Raw genomic sequence first — 14,959 nt, forward strand, 5'->3', positions numbered from 1 at the left:
TGTTTATATGCATATATTCTTTGAATGATGTGATTCGTTCTCGATTTTTCTCATCCATCCTACAACTCTACAACTTCCGGAAGAGAAGTTAGGGTTTGGACCCTACATGATCTTCATCAACTGTAGGACCTACGGGTGAGTACAACACACCTACTTTATAAATTCAAGTTGTATGCTTGCTTGTTTGACTCTTTTTGTTGAATGTTATGTTTTCCTCTATTGGGGCTTCCAACCCTAGCCCTAGGGAATTTTCTCACAAACACCCAAAGTGGGAAAAAAAATATTATGAATCCATACTCTTGATTAAGCCTAGCTCCCTATCGAAAGAGACAATTTTATTGAGCTCCTCTAGATATTCTTTAAGACCTAGCTCTTTAGGATTTAAGGTTAATGCATAAGAGGTATAAGGTGACATAGGTTTCTTTGATCCCATAAGCAATGATAGATCCAAAAGGAGGTTGGAAGTCTACAATATAATTAGCATAGAAAATAACTAGAAAGGAGATACTAGAAAGAAAGTGGAACCCCATTAAAGGGGTCCTTAGAGAATAGCACAACCCTAAATTGTGTGCTCCAGAGTATTATGACCTTAAGTGTGACAGGGTTAGGATGACCCTAAAAATAAAAAGATCTCCTTATATGGTAGTGGTAGTTCAAATGACAAAGTATGCCCATTTTTTCTTTCTTTCTCATCCTTTTAAAACAAGTATAGAATGAATCATTCATGGAAACATTCTAAAAGCTATATGGAATACTGGATATTTGTAAGTGACAAATTCCAATTTTCACTAGAAAATTATATACTGGATTATTTTCTTGTTTGGGAACTCAATTGGTTCACAGCTCATCTAGTCGTCCTCATTCTGATGGGAAAACTAAAATTATGAATAAATGTTTATAATTATATCTATGTTGTTTTGAATCTGATAAACAAAGACAATGGGTCAAGTGGCTTCCCTTAGCAAAATGGTGGTAGAATACATCCTTCCTTGCTTCATCAAAAAGGTCCCCAATTATGGCACTTTATAGATATCATGCTCCATTCACCACATGACCCTTGAAAGGGATTATAATGGCTCAAGTAGTGGAGGACCACATAGGGCACCAACAAGAGTTTTTCAAACTATTGAAGGACAACTTGGTTATAACACAAAATATGATGAAACCAACAAGTATATCAACATCACAATGAAAGGGAATTTGAAGTGGTGGGTTGGATATTTGTGAGATTACAACCATATACATAGATGTCCCTCAAGCAACAAAAGGAAAATAAATTAGCACCAAGATATTATGGCCTCTATAAGGTGTTGGAGACGATTGGAAGTATTGCTTACAAATTGGAGTTCCCTCCATCTTCATGTGTACATCCAGTATTCCGCGTTTCTTGCTTAAAGAAGTTAAGAAGTGAAAAAATCCCAATCCAAAATATTTTATCATAGATTAACCAAGAAGGGAAAATCATTTTGGAACTAAAAAAAATCATGGAAACAAGGGATAAGAAGTTGAGAAATAAATTATAGCTGCCTCAGCGAATGGGAAAATCTACCAATGGAAGAGAAAACATGGGAAGATGAGTTGTTCATGCAGAAATGCCCACAGTTACTCAAGGTTTGAGTACAACACTTGTTTTAAGTGGAGGGGAATCGTAAACCCCATATAAGCCCCATGTTAACCCTCAAACCCCTTATTTAACCCTAGATATCAAATTATTACATTTGCATTATTATATTGTTGTGTCAGCTCGAACCTTTCATTGTACCATTTCATTATAATTGTACCCTTTCTCTCTTATATATACGAAGGATACCTAGTCTGAGGATCATCAAATCTTGTCTTATACATTGTATTCGTTGTAAAAGGTGGTTTATCCTTTGAAGTGGACAGTGATTTTGGTTTTTTATTATTTTCAAGGCATAAACTTCATAACAAAACCTAAGGTATAATACAACATGGCTTACTTTTTACAAACATGTTTTGTATTTCTAGGGTTTTACCATGCATCTCTTGCCTAGTTTTACACAATAATGTATTTTTATAGCTGTGGATTATTTTTATGATTGTGGATACTTTTTATGACTATAGAAAATTTTTGCATAATACAATTTTTTTAAGTATTTTTTATCATAAGTTATGTTATGATATTTTGTGAATAAAATGAATGTTATTGGATGATAATCTTAAGTGATGGTTGCTTATGAACTTTCAACATGCATAATCATTGTTGCTTTTTTTTAGCTTAAGAAGAAAAGGAAAATGGTGAATGTCAATTCATAAATGGTTATTGTTTGTACAAGGTTCAATACCCATGAGATCTTATCCTAAGGCCATGGGGGCACCTTGAGGTAGTGGTTGAATGTGTAGTTGCACCCACAAAGATCATATTAAATGCGCTGATGACTTGTGCACACATAAGTGTATCAAAGCCCGACCCCATGTCGTTCTTTTCAAAGCTCAAAGCAGTTAGATCTAACGGTGGAAAGAAAAGAGATTTTCACCATTAGGAAAGGTTTAATTCCCATTCGGGCCTAGCCCTGAAGCCATGGAGGAGCCTTGAGGTAGTGGTAAACCATGTGGTTGCACTCAGAGAGACTATATTAAAAATGGTTTCATGACCCATGCACACATAAGTGGATCGAAACCCACCCCTGTATCCTCTTTTTTCTAAATCAAATCCCACTAGTGTGAATGAATTTTGATGGTTTCATTCTATAAAGTGATCCAAAATGGATCCTAGAACACTCTCTAAGTTTTCATGAACTCTCTAAAAATTATGCCAAAGATTCAAAGTCTTATAAAGATCAAGATATTGGAGGGAATCCTCAGACAGTTGCAATCGCAATCAGCACGGATCAACGAGGGCTGTCGATCTAGTGTGCAGAGCGGCGGACCATGGTAACGCGTTCTGACACCAACCAGCAAATGCAAGGTCAAATTTAAGCAGCAAAGGTAGTTTCCGATATGCGATTAGTGACAAGTCGCTAATCACATATCACAGGGCAAACCTCTCAGTGAAGAGAAGCCTCGAGCACCCGGACCCAAAATAATTATAAAACTCAGAGAATATTGTTTCGGTTCCGTCAGAGCGGGATTCCACAAAACCGGCAGGATATCGGACGGGCTTCGAGCGGTAAGCGGTTTCAACCGAGTTCCGCCCGATGCCATACAGCGATTGCCATGCGTCCCAGGGAAGAGAGAGAGAACCGCTCACATCGGACGGGTAAACATCATGCTACTTAGCCGCCCGATATGAACGATGACCGTAGGATCTGGGGCCTCCAAATCAACAGTGGAGACGCGTTCCAATGGATGACCAGATTTGATAAGATTATAAAGCAAGATCACATAGGATTTGAAGTCCGATATGGATGATGCATTGATAGAAGGTCGTGTTTCGCGGGCGTTCTTGGAGTTAACGAAAAAAACGGCCGTTTCAAATGTGTCCAAGAGAACTAACACTCATCCGTTATGAAATAAGTGGCCACCCCCTGTGAGGTGTTATACAGTGACTAATTACGCAGGACGAGGGATTCAAACGGACAGAGGCAGGGGAACCGGAAAGCCGAGAAGTGATAACAAATAGTCAGGAAGCAAATTGGCTTAAAAGCCACAAACTGACAGAGAGATAAGCAAGTTAAGAGCAGTAAGGAGTAGGCAGTAAGCCGAAAGCATAGAGAAGAAGCTGAGCTGACCTACAGAAGTAAAGGCAACATCGAGCCAGGATTAAGACAGAGACAAAGAGGGTCAGAGAGTCTGTGTACTCTAGAGAAGACTTGAGAGGTTCAAGCAAACTCCTCTGTATATGCCTATCATGCATTAAGTCTCATATTGGACTCATACTACCGTGACCAATAGAGGTCAAGAGTCACTAAGGAGACTCTGTGTACTCCAGAGACATGGGGGATCTAAGTACAGTCTTACTGATTTGTATCTGTTGTGTGAGACTCAAATTGAGCTCACTATTGTAAAAACTCTGCCTTGAAAACATAACAGAGAGACCACCACTGAAGGCTGGACCAGGAGGATTGAAGTATTATAGGGACCCAACAGAGCGGCTAAGTAACATGATGTTTACCCGTCCAATGTGAGCGGTTCTCTCTCTTCCTCGAGGTGCATGGCAATCGCTCTATGGCATCGGGTGGAACTCGGTTGAAACCGCTTACCGCTCAAAGCCCATCCGATATCCTGCCGGTTTTGTGGAATCCCGCTCCGATGGAACCGAAACAATATTCTCCGAGTTTTATAATTATTTCGAGTCTGGGTGCTCAAGGCTTCTCTTCACTGAGAGGTTTGCCCTGCGATATGTGATTAGTGACTTGTCGCTAATCGCATATCGGAAACTACCTCCGCTGCTTAAATCTGACCCTGCATGTGCTGGTTGGTGTCAACGCGGCTAAGTATCCCGGGGAAGAGAGAGAACCGCTCACATCGGACGAGTAAACATCATGCTACTTAGCCACTCTGTTGAGTCCCTATAATACATCAATCTTTGTACAAAAATTTTAAAAGCAAAAGCATTAAGAGACATAGTGGCACATAAAAAGTTAGTAGTTTTCTACAACGGGATAAAATTGTTTCAAGAAATCACATCATTTAGGTACTAAGCTAATATCTTTGCACCAACATATACATTATGTTTTAGAGAAAAGGTAACAAACAACTATTTATTAAAAAAAAAAAAATCATTTATATAAATCTTCCATAATGAAAGTCATTTATTGTTAAAATTAAATTGATTTATTACCTTTCATTTTCTTATACAATATTTTAATAAATTGCACTTATATCTTGAATAATTCTTCTTAATTAGCAAATCGCTATTTTGGAAATTTCAATTAAATTCAACCCTTAGATAAAAACAAATTTATTCTTTTTAATAAACAAACTTTTCATTAAAAAAATTTATTTATTGACAAATTATTTTAATTTCCTATATTTCATTTTTTACACCATATTCTTATAACTAGCATACTTCCAAAGTGGGGAAAACAAAACAAAAGCTTGTTTGAAGAAAATATAAGTGTTTTGGATGGTTTCTAATAGAGGATCCATTAAATAAGGTCCATGAATAATGTATTAAAATAATCTTTAAGAGTTAAGCATTGTCACAATTGATTTCTAAATATATACATAGATGAGCTTGACCTTGTTACCAATATTTTATCACATTCGTTTATAAAGTGGGATTTTATATTGTGAAGGGGATTTCAAAATTATGAAAAATAGAGTCAATATATAGTAGGTATTGGTGGTGGGAGTTGGTAGTGTAGAGTACCGGGGGGGGAATAGATATTGGCGATACAGAGGGGGGTGTTTGGTAAAAATAGGGGCTATCTAGTAAAAATGTGGGGAGTGGTGTGATGTATTGAGAGGGGGCTTCATAAAAAGGATTTTGGGGCGCATTTATCAATATCTAATGAAATTAGAGATGTTCTTTAATATCCCATGAGCGCAAGTGTTGTGTCACATTTTCACTAAGTGGAGACCCCATGCATATGATAGCCATGGGTCAATTGTTCTTATAGAGAATATGGGCATGAGTTTGGTGTAGGTCTTTCAAATGTACATATAGCCATAAAGGAGATTACACATGGTCTTTCATGTGTCATGTGTTAATTGTTTTGAAGTGGGGATAAGGAAATGTTGAAATGAATGAGAATGAAACCTCGTTTGAAGATTAGAGAAATGTTTTGAATGGTTTATGAATAACTAATAGAGGATCCACTAAATCGGTTCTATGAATTATGTCTTAAAATGATTTTTCATATGGGTAATCATTACCATAGTTGAATTCTAAATGTATATAAAAGAATTTTCACATTTCCATGTAGCATGAATTAAATATGAAACACAAATAGTATTCATGTGTAAAGTTGTTCTCATGAGAGAATATGAGCAAGAGCTTGGTGTAGGTCTTCTAAATGCACATATGACCATGAAGGACATTACACACATTGTCATTTATTAAAAAATTATTTTCCAAGATAGTAATGATGCTTTGATTGTTATTAAATTACTTGAAATTGACAATGTATAATCAATTTAAAAACAAAACAAAAAATTAAGCCGCCTTCCTTAGGTTTCCATTTGATTTTTCTACATTCCATTAGTTTGAGGAGATGTAGCAATGGATTATTAGCTTAAAAATAAAGAGGAAGTGATGATACTTTACTAAGAATGTCAATATATATTGGTGTTTACCAAATATGTGACATTTATGTTGTTTCCATGTGGTCCACTCTTAACTATAGGTCAACTCCTCGAAAGATGAAGTTTGTTCTTCAAGCCATGAACTACCTCAAACCATGAAATGCTTAGGTACAAGTCACACAAATATATCTTAGCCCCATCTTAGTTTAGGTGTAGAATTAATGGCTAGAATAACAAACCAAGTTGTTGGTGGGTTCCTTGTTTGCATGTTTCAATGTTGCACACATCATCACATGAATAACTATGTCCCTTCATGTTGTAGGTTGTGAATTCTCTCTTTCTTTGCTTTGATTCCCATAGGTTAGCTCTAAGTCTTGTTGACTCAAAGCATCCACTTTTTACTATATGCTTTGTCTCTCATCATTCTACCTCCATCAACAATGTCTTCTTTGAATGTCATTGGACTCTCTTTGTTTGAGTCCCATCCCCATTTTTTTAGCTCATGACTAGATCTCATCAACCATAATCTCTATTTTTCAAGTTGGGCCAAATATCTAACATTTATGTCAAGGTTGTGACCTCGCAATTTGGATAGGGTACTTCAACTCTTAGCTATAGGTTAGCTCCTCAAAACATGAAGTCTTTTCTTCGAGCCATGAACTACCTCAAAACATAGAATGCTTAGCTATAGGTTACACAAGTATGGCTAAACTCCATCTCAGTTCAAGCACAAAATTACTAATTGGATCAATTATCCAATGTGCTTGTGGTTCCAGGTTTGCAAGTTTCATTGTTGCTCATGCCATGGCTTGGATAATTGTTCCTCCCCATTATAAGGTTGTGAGTTCTCTACCATTTTTGTTTTTTAAATCATATAAACCAAACCTAACCTAGGATAGTTGAATTTCCTTCTTGACTATTGACTCAATTGTCCCAAAAACACTAAATAAGATATTTACAGTAATAGAGGATACTCACATACACTTGAAATAAAAATATTTACAGTAATAGAGGATACTCACATACACTTGAAATAAAAATATTTATTATATTTTTACAAAATTAAATTTATATAATAAAAACTAAACAAAATATGCATTGAATTAATATTAATTTATTATATTCATAAAATGCCACTTCTCAATTTGACTTCCCCACTCTTTTTTTTCAATCATCCTATTAACTCAATTAATTTACATAATTTTTAATTAGTTTACATTATTTTATTTTTTTCAATCATCCCATCAACTCAATTAATTTACATAATTTAAAATTATGTAATTAAATTAGTTTACATAATTTTATTTTTTTCAATCATCCCATCAACTCAATTAATTTACATAATTTTAAATTAGTTTACATAATTTTAAATATAAAGATGATCTAATAAAAATAGTTGAATCCACAATTGATTTACATAATTATTTTAAATAAAAGTAGTTGGATCCCTAAACACTATAGCTTAGTTCTTAGAAACTTACGATCAATTTACATATTCTTAAACATAAAAAGGATCTCGTAAAAACCAAGTCCTTCAGCGTTGTACTTGCTATCAATTTACATATTTTTAAACATAAAAAGGATCCAGTAAAAACGAAGTCCTTCAACGGTGTAAGGGTCACTAATATGAAAAAATATTTGAAACAATATTTCAATCTTCGAGATTTAAATGTATTTTGAGATGAAGATGCATTTAATATCATTAATGGTATAATAATTAATGGTCAATTATGTAAATTAAGTTAAAATTATTCAAATCAAACAATAATTATAATCTTAAAATTAAATACTAAAATTAACAAAAAAAAAAAAAATGGATTATCTTACTTTTGTCATTGTCTTATAAAGGTCCATAAATTAATGACAAAGTGCTACCAAATCTATGATGATAGAAAATCCTAGATCATAGAACAAACTCATTACAACCATCCAAGATCCACTACATATAGATTTGGGTGAGTGGACAATGTATAAAGACCTTTAAAAAAATCATCAATTAACACACTTCTTCCACCAAATCCTAAAGCCAGAAGCAACCCTAAGAGTTCAATGCATAAAATAAATGTCATCCATAAGATTATACATAAAAATAATAAGAGAAAATTCAAATTAATATTTACCCAATTGTTAGATTTGATAAATGAACTTAAAATAAAAGATATAAATTGAATACCAACCTGCCAAATCTATAAAATGAATACCAACATTGATTTTGATGCTGTACACATTCCTCAAAATGGAATCCTCTCATAACATCCATTTTGATTTTAAGATTTTCTAATATTTTTCAGATTTTCTAACGTTTTTTCAATGAATGAATACCCACTTATCTAATTAAACATCCATACTTATTTAGAAGGATATACTATCTATGTTTGAAGCCACAAATCAGATTTAACATTTATGGTGAAGGACCAAATAACAACTTGCATAATTGATAGTCTAGTCCACCGCTTACCAACTACCACTTACTTCATTTCAAATGTGTAGTGAATTATAACTATTTTCACCACTAATTCACAAGTGACTTGTAATAAATTTTGTCACCTCCTCTAAATAAGTTAATAAAATATAGATATACATACATCTTTATAAAAAAAATTATTTTTAATAAAAAATAAATATACATACATCTTTATAAAAAAATTATGTTTACATCCATTATTTGCGAATAGACATTCTTCATTTCAAATGTGTAGTCAATTATAACTATTTTCACCACTTGTGTTCACCACTAATTCACACTTGCAATAAATTTTGTCACGTCTAAATAAGTTAATAAAAAATAAATATACATAGATCTTTATAAAAAAAATTATTTTTACATCCATTATCCATTATTTGCGAATAGACTTAAAAAACCATATTATATATATATATATATATATATAATTTTTTTATTTTTACATCAATTTCTTGCGAATAGACTTGAACACGATTAATGTACAATGACACCATACAAATATTTATGGTGAGTGAATAGATAAATGATCAATGGATAACGACAGCCCGTGAAAAAAGGTGTTTTCTAGACAGATTCTCATCCGAGCTTGAATTTGGGAGCAAATATTTATGGTCAGTGAATAGATAAATGAACAAAGGAAATCGACAACACGTTGCATCAGATGGGATTTCTTCCGGCCCTGGATCGAAATACATTCACTTTGAGAAGTTTACAATAACAGAACTAGTTGCTGGGTACTGGATCTGTAAGTGTATGGTCTGCTGCCCAATGAGCTTTATATAATTTGTTCCGGAGGTGATAGCATTGGCCTGTGGGGTTAAATGGTTATTTTTCTTTTCATCTAACTGTGAAAGGAAGTTCTTTGAAACATTTGATATTGGAAAATTCTGCTAAGTTTGAACATGGAATAATTTGATCTCCGCAAGTAGCTCTCGCCATCATAAAATTAAACCCCACATAATTGTTATACACCTCATTAACTAACTGCTCTACACCTTATCATTAGTGATGGAATGGTGTGATTCTGATATGATGACTATCCGAGAAAACAATTGGACAAATCCCTCTTGCAAATTACGCAACCTAAACCAAAATCAACCACAGATTGCAGCAGCTGCCGTTCGAAATGAAGACACACCGATTATCTTAATAAATGTACGGTTGTCAAAAGACTTTCTTCCGAGAAGGGGAGCACGCTCTGAGAGACTTCATGTGAAAGAGAGGGCCACCATTGCCGTCAGAAATAAATGGAGGCGAGAAACCCATAAAGAATTGCAATTGTCTTTGATGGTATCGTGGTCATCGAATTTGATACAAAATTACATGAAAATAATATGATATTTGATGGACAAAATTAGGCAGCGAACCATCTTTGATTAATATTTGGCCAACACCGTGAATAAATCTTTAAATTGTAGATTACATTGTTCTGGCTTGCCAGTGCAGGAAAGTACCACGATGACAGAATGGATCTCAATTTATGTGAAATGTTCCCTAAACCAGAGAAGTTGTTGAGGGTTATCTTTATCTCAATTGACTTCACTCCTCTACATTAAATTATGGCATATTCTCGTAGTCTGTAATCCAGTTAAGTTCAACAACAATGGATAGATAAAAGCAACCCAAAAAAAGCGCAAATAACATGACAAATGGCAGGATAACATTGAAAGTGCACAGACAAAACGTAAAAGAGAGACTACCCAAAAATAAATACTGATTAATTTTTACTAATGCAGCCATATAAATTAAATGGATAACAAATGTCTACAAGCATCAAGCCACAATAAGCATCAAATTTCTAAAATTAAATAATTAACTAAATTATAATTTTATTTAAAATAACAATAATTCTTATTAAAAAAAAAAAAAATTCATATATAAGTTAAATATAATACATTTTAAAAAACATATAACACTATTATTTACCATGGAGAGTCACCTCCACTTATCATGGAGATTCTTAAAATGTGAATAGGCATTGTTACAATATCATGACTTATCAATATCACATGCCCTTAAAATGTGAATAGCCATTGTTACAATATCATGGATTATCAATATCACATGCCCAAAAAAACCATAAATCATTTCATGTCACTTATTCAGGTAACATTTTTTTACTAATAAATTTAATTAAAAAGACTAATATTTTAAAATAAATTTGTCTCCAATACTAAAAATATTCTAAAATATTCTATAGAGATTAAATTTCTACTATCAACTCAATAATTATTGATAATTAAATTAAAAAAACCATATTCCAAAATAAGCATACCTATAGAAATAAATAATCATTACATCACTCTTTCTATCATATCCCTTTTGGGGCCACCAATAGCTTTCAACTCTCTAAATTGACACTGCATTGTTTCCCTGAACCAAAAAAAAAAATGTCACAAATGATTGAACGAAACAATGAAAATGTTCAGATGGAATGGAAATTACATGATGGGAGTTGCATTGTTTCCCTGAACCTAAAAAAATGTCACAAATGGTTGAACGAAACAATGAAAATGTTTGGATGGAATGGAAATTACATGATGGGAGTTATTTATGGGAAAGATGTATCACGTAAATGTTATGCGGGCAAACTTGTTTTTGATAAGAATGTCCCTTGCGTTATAATATGACTGAGCCTATCCTATTTTTCACCTATCCACAGAATTTTTAACTGCTTTGCGTCCATAGGCTTCCCACGCTTTGGAGGTGATTAATAATCATTTCATAGTACTCGCGTGACCCGACCCTTTTCCTAATTCCTGAAATCTCTTATAAATTCAGCGAATGATTCACCTCATACCCATCCATCTAGTATCTGCCTCCGGGCTTCCCTTGCATTTCTTTCTTCTTCAATATCATTTAAGACTTAACAGTCTTAATCCTGATATCTGAGTAGTGATCAATATGGGCTTAATCTTAAGGTCGAGCGCCCTTTCTCTATTACTGATTCTTTTCTCAGGTAAGTTTTTTTTTTGAAATTTTTTCTGTTTATTAGTTGGTTTTTGCTTAACAATTGAATTTCCTGTTGTCTATTGGATTCTGAAAAATCCAATATTTCCAAAAGCTAAAATCTAGAGAAGTTCATCAATTCTATTACTGATTCTTTTCTCAGTTAAGTTTGTTTTTTCTTTTCTTTTTTTCTTTTTTTTTCTGTTTATTAGTTGATTTTTGCTTAACAATTGAATTTCCTGTCGTCTATTGGATCCTGAAATATTTCCAAAATCTAAAATCTAGATAAGTTCAGCAATGAATTTAAATTCTTAGTTGGTACTCCATATAACTCTACGAGGAGTTGGATTAGTGTTTATGTTGTAGCTGCTCCTTGACATTTTTGTTGGTTCTGAGAATCTGATCTAAAGGTCTCCTGTGGTTATGGAAGAAACAGAGTACAGCTATGTTTTGAATTTTTCTTGAAATTGAAATTGTTGAATTTACCTTGATTGTAAATTTTGAGAATATTTCAGAGTCGGACGGATAGCAGCGAAGTCAAACAATTAACCTTACTGCTACCAGTCTGATTCCCGAATATTCCCAGAACGTGTAATGGAGATAAGTATGCCCAGCATTAACACGACAACAGACTGATTAAGAATGCTTTCTTCGTTTTGAACTTTGACCTAGGTGGGGCAATGATGGTGATCTGCGCTAAAACCAGTCCTCTGACCATTACTATCATGAACAGTTGCCCTGTCACTATATGGCCTGGATTGCAGGCAAGTGAAGGGCACGATGTGCTGGAGCAAGGCGGGTTTGCTCTGGAAAGTCTTAAATCCAGGAGTTTTACCGTGGCAAACCCGTGGAACGGTGTTGTTTGGGCAAGAACTGGTTGCAGTTTCAGCGGAGGGAACGGATCATGCCTAACGGGAGACTGTGATGGTAAACTACAGTGCAATGGCACGGGAGGAAGAAACCCGGTGACTCTTGCGCAGCTGTCTTTGCATCATGGAGGCAATGATGTTTCTTCATATACTCTGAGTCTGGTAAACGGTTTCAACTTGCCCTTAACCATTACACCTCATGGAGGTCGCGGGCAGTGCGGCATCCCTAGATGTAGGGCTAATATGCTTGAGAGCTGTCCTAAGGAGCTTCAAGTAAAGAATGGAAATAATGTAATAGCTTGCAAGACTGCATGCCAGGCTTTCAGAACAGATGCCTACTGCTGCACTGGCCAGCATTACAACGGCTCCCGTACATGCCCGCCTACAACATATTCCCAGATGTTTAAACGCGCATGCCCTAATGCTTTCGCGTTTCCCGACGACAATCCTGCTCTCGTTCACAACTGCGTTACACCAAACGAGATCAAGCTTATCTTCTGTCACTAGATCATCACAGCAACACCACTGCTTCCAACGCTATGCCATCCATGCTGATCGGCTCTTAATTTAATACCTATAGTTGTTAGAATATCGTCATGATACAGTGCATACTTTTATTTTCAATTTGGAACAAGTAAATAAAATGACTAGCCAGCCTGTCAGAGCTTTTATGCGTTTCTTATACTGTACAATTTGAAGTTGGAAAATAAATGTTTAACCTCGATCGAAGATATGTGATGCAATTCTCACTGGAAGAGTGGTGGATCTAAATGTTTGCCGAGATAGAAGGAGCTTTGAATTGATATTTTCCGATTTATAAAAATTGCTGACAATTCCCTACCTCAGACAAATAGCCCGGCCTTATTCAGTGATGCGATCTCACATGACATGTTGCATTATACAAAACAAATCCATTGCAATAATGCGAAAATATAAATGTTAGTTCATGTGGGATTTAGTTTTATTAGATTATTGGAAAAGAATTGAAGGTATAGGTATCCAGATTTCACAAGTTTCTCGCTATTTTCTTAACATCTCATAAATATATAAATCATGTTTCATAAAAACTAAAACTAACACTGCCTCAACTCTGCCTAAATGAAAAAATAAAAATAAAAGTAAAAATATGCTTACTCCATTTTCAAATGGACTAACTACCTTGAATATAAAATGGTGTCTGAATGGTGATGTTCGTGGACAATTTCTCGATTGTACGGGCACACCAAATTGGACGAAAAATATGTTATGTCAATGCGTCTAATAAATTGGATGAATGTAACGAGCATGGAAAACAAACAACTAATCTTTGGAAGCAAATATCATATTTGGTTAGGTGCTTATCATATAGATACATATGTTTTGCATTATCATTTAAAAAAAAAAAAAAATTGTGAAAAAATAAATAAAAACATAATAATAATAATATATAAAGTTAATATCAAATAGAGATTAGAAATTATTTTTAATTAGCTGGCAGGATTAAGGAGATTAGTTGCTAAGACTTCGGAAATCAGTTACTAGGATAGAGCAGATTACTTTCTCTCTAAGCATATATAGGACAAGATGAAAAAAGTTGAATACACATTTAGTACATCAAGAAGACTAGTGAGATCAAAGAGAGATCAGTTGACCAAATTCAGAGCATAGGAGAGCATCCAAGGTCAAGAAGCAAGCCAAGTACAATCCTTCCAGTTATATGGATAAGGTCGAACAGTGCTATACAGCAATTCAGGCAAGCAGATTTTCAGTTGTCCAGCACGCAGATTTATCTCAGTAAGTGCAGATCCATTTTTTTGTATAACATACAGCGGTTCATTTGACAGCTTGTGTAGGTTTCCTTGTAAGCTTGAATTATTTAAATGAAAGGCTAATTTAAAGGGATTGCTGTATTGTGTTTACGCTTTTGCTGTTCATTTTCCAGCTGTAAGTGTTGTTGAAGTTTGTAGCTCGAGCAGGTACTTTTACACATGCCTTGTGTCTATGCGTGCAGAAATCACCAACATATCACCTTAGAACACTTGCTTTAGGTTGAGCAAGTTGCTGATGTAACTTAGCCTAAGTTTAACTTTGGAAAAGGCACATATTAATATATTGACTTATTGAGATTAGGGTTAGGGTTAGGGTTAGGATTAGTGTTTTGGCTCAATGTAAAGTTCTAAAGGCAAGGCTGAGGTGAAAAGAAGACACACAATAGCAGCACAAGTTTGAGAGTGGCATCTCAATAAGCGCGTGCTAGGTCCGAGAGAGTGCATAAGAGTTGGAGATCCAGATCTGCGAGAGAGCAGACCTGCTGGATCAGATCCAAAGTTTTGTGATCTGTATTTTCTCAGTTGGGCCATTATCCCATGACGGGAGCCCAAGTAGGTTTTAAGTAATTTTAATAAAGAATTTGATTTGTTGGGTAGAAACATGTGTCTCATTGTGATTCAGACCGTGTAATTTGTTTGCGCTGAAATTGTGTTAGGAACAACGTATTAAAACTAGGAATCAGCCGAGAGTCAACTCCGACTAAGACTAGTTGATTCTA

General features: G+C 34.6%; 1 protein-coding gene across 1 annotated transcript; it reads left to right on the forward strand.

Annotated features, from left to right (window-relative positions):
• Nucleotides 1–10,552: 10,552 nt before the first annotated feature.
• LOC149153000 (Pathogenesis-related thaumatin superfamily protein) lies at nt 10,553–13,304 on the forward strand. The gene is made up of 2 exons (XM_089441076.1): nt 10,553–11,573; nt 12,236–13,304. The coding sequence occupies exons 1-2, from the start codon at nt 11,519–11,521 to the stop codon at nt 12,937–12,939; spliced, it is 759 nt and encodes a 252-aa protein (XP_089297202.1). The 5' UTR covers nt 10,553–11,518; the 3' UTR covers nt 12,940–13,304.
• The last annotated feature ends 1,655 nt before the right edge of the window (nt 13,305–14,959 follow it).

This window comes from Pinus tabuliformis, chromosome 9, assembly GCF_031772625.1.
Source record: "Pinus tabuliformis cultivar Carrire ecotype Pingquan chromosome 9, CPIR1, whole genome shotgun sequence".
Taxonomy (NCBI): Eukaryota; Viridiplantae; Streptophyta; class Pinopsida; order Pinales; family Pinaceae; genus Pinus; species Pinus tabuliformis.

Bases quoted from the DNA above. Each gene is read 5' to 3' on its own strand.
- LOC149153000 (XM_089441076.1), top strand. From the start codon at position 11,519: ATGGGCTTAATCTTAAGGTCGAGCGCCCTTTCTCTATTACTGATTCTT. The intron at 11,574-12,235 runs GTAAGTTTTTTT...ACTTTGACCTAG, and splicing joins ATTACTGATTCTTTTCTCAG to GTGGGGCAATGATGGTGATC.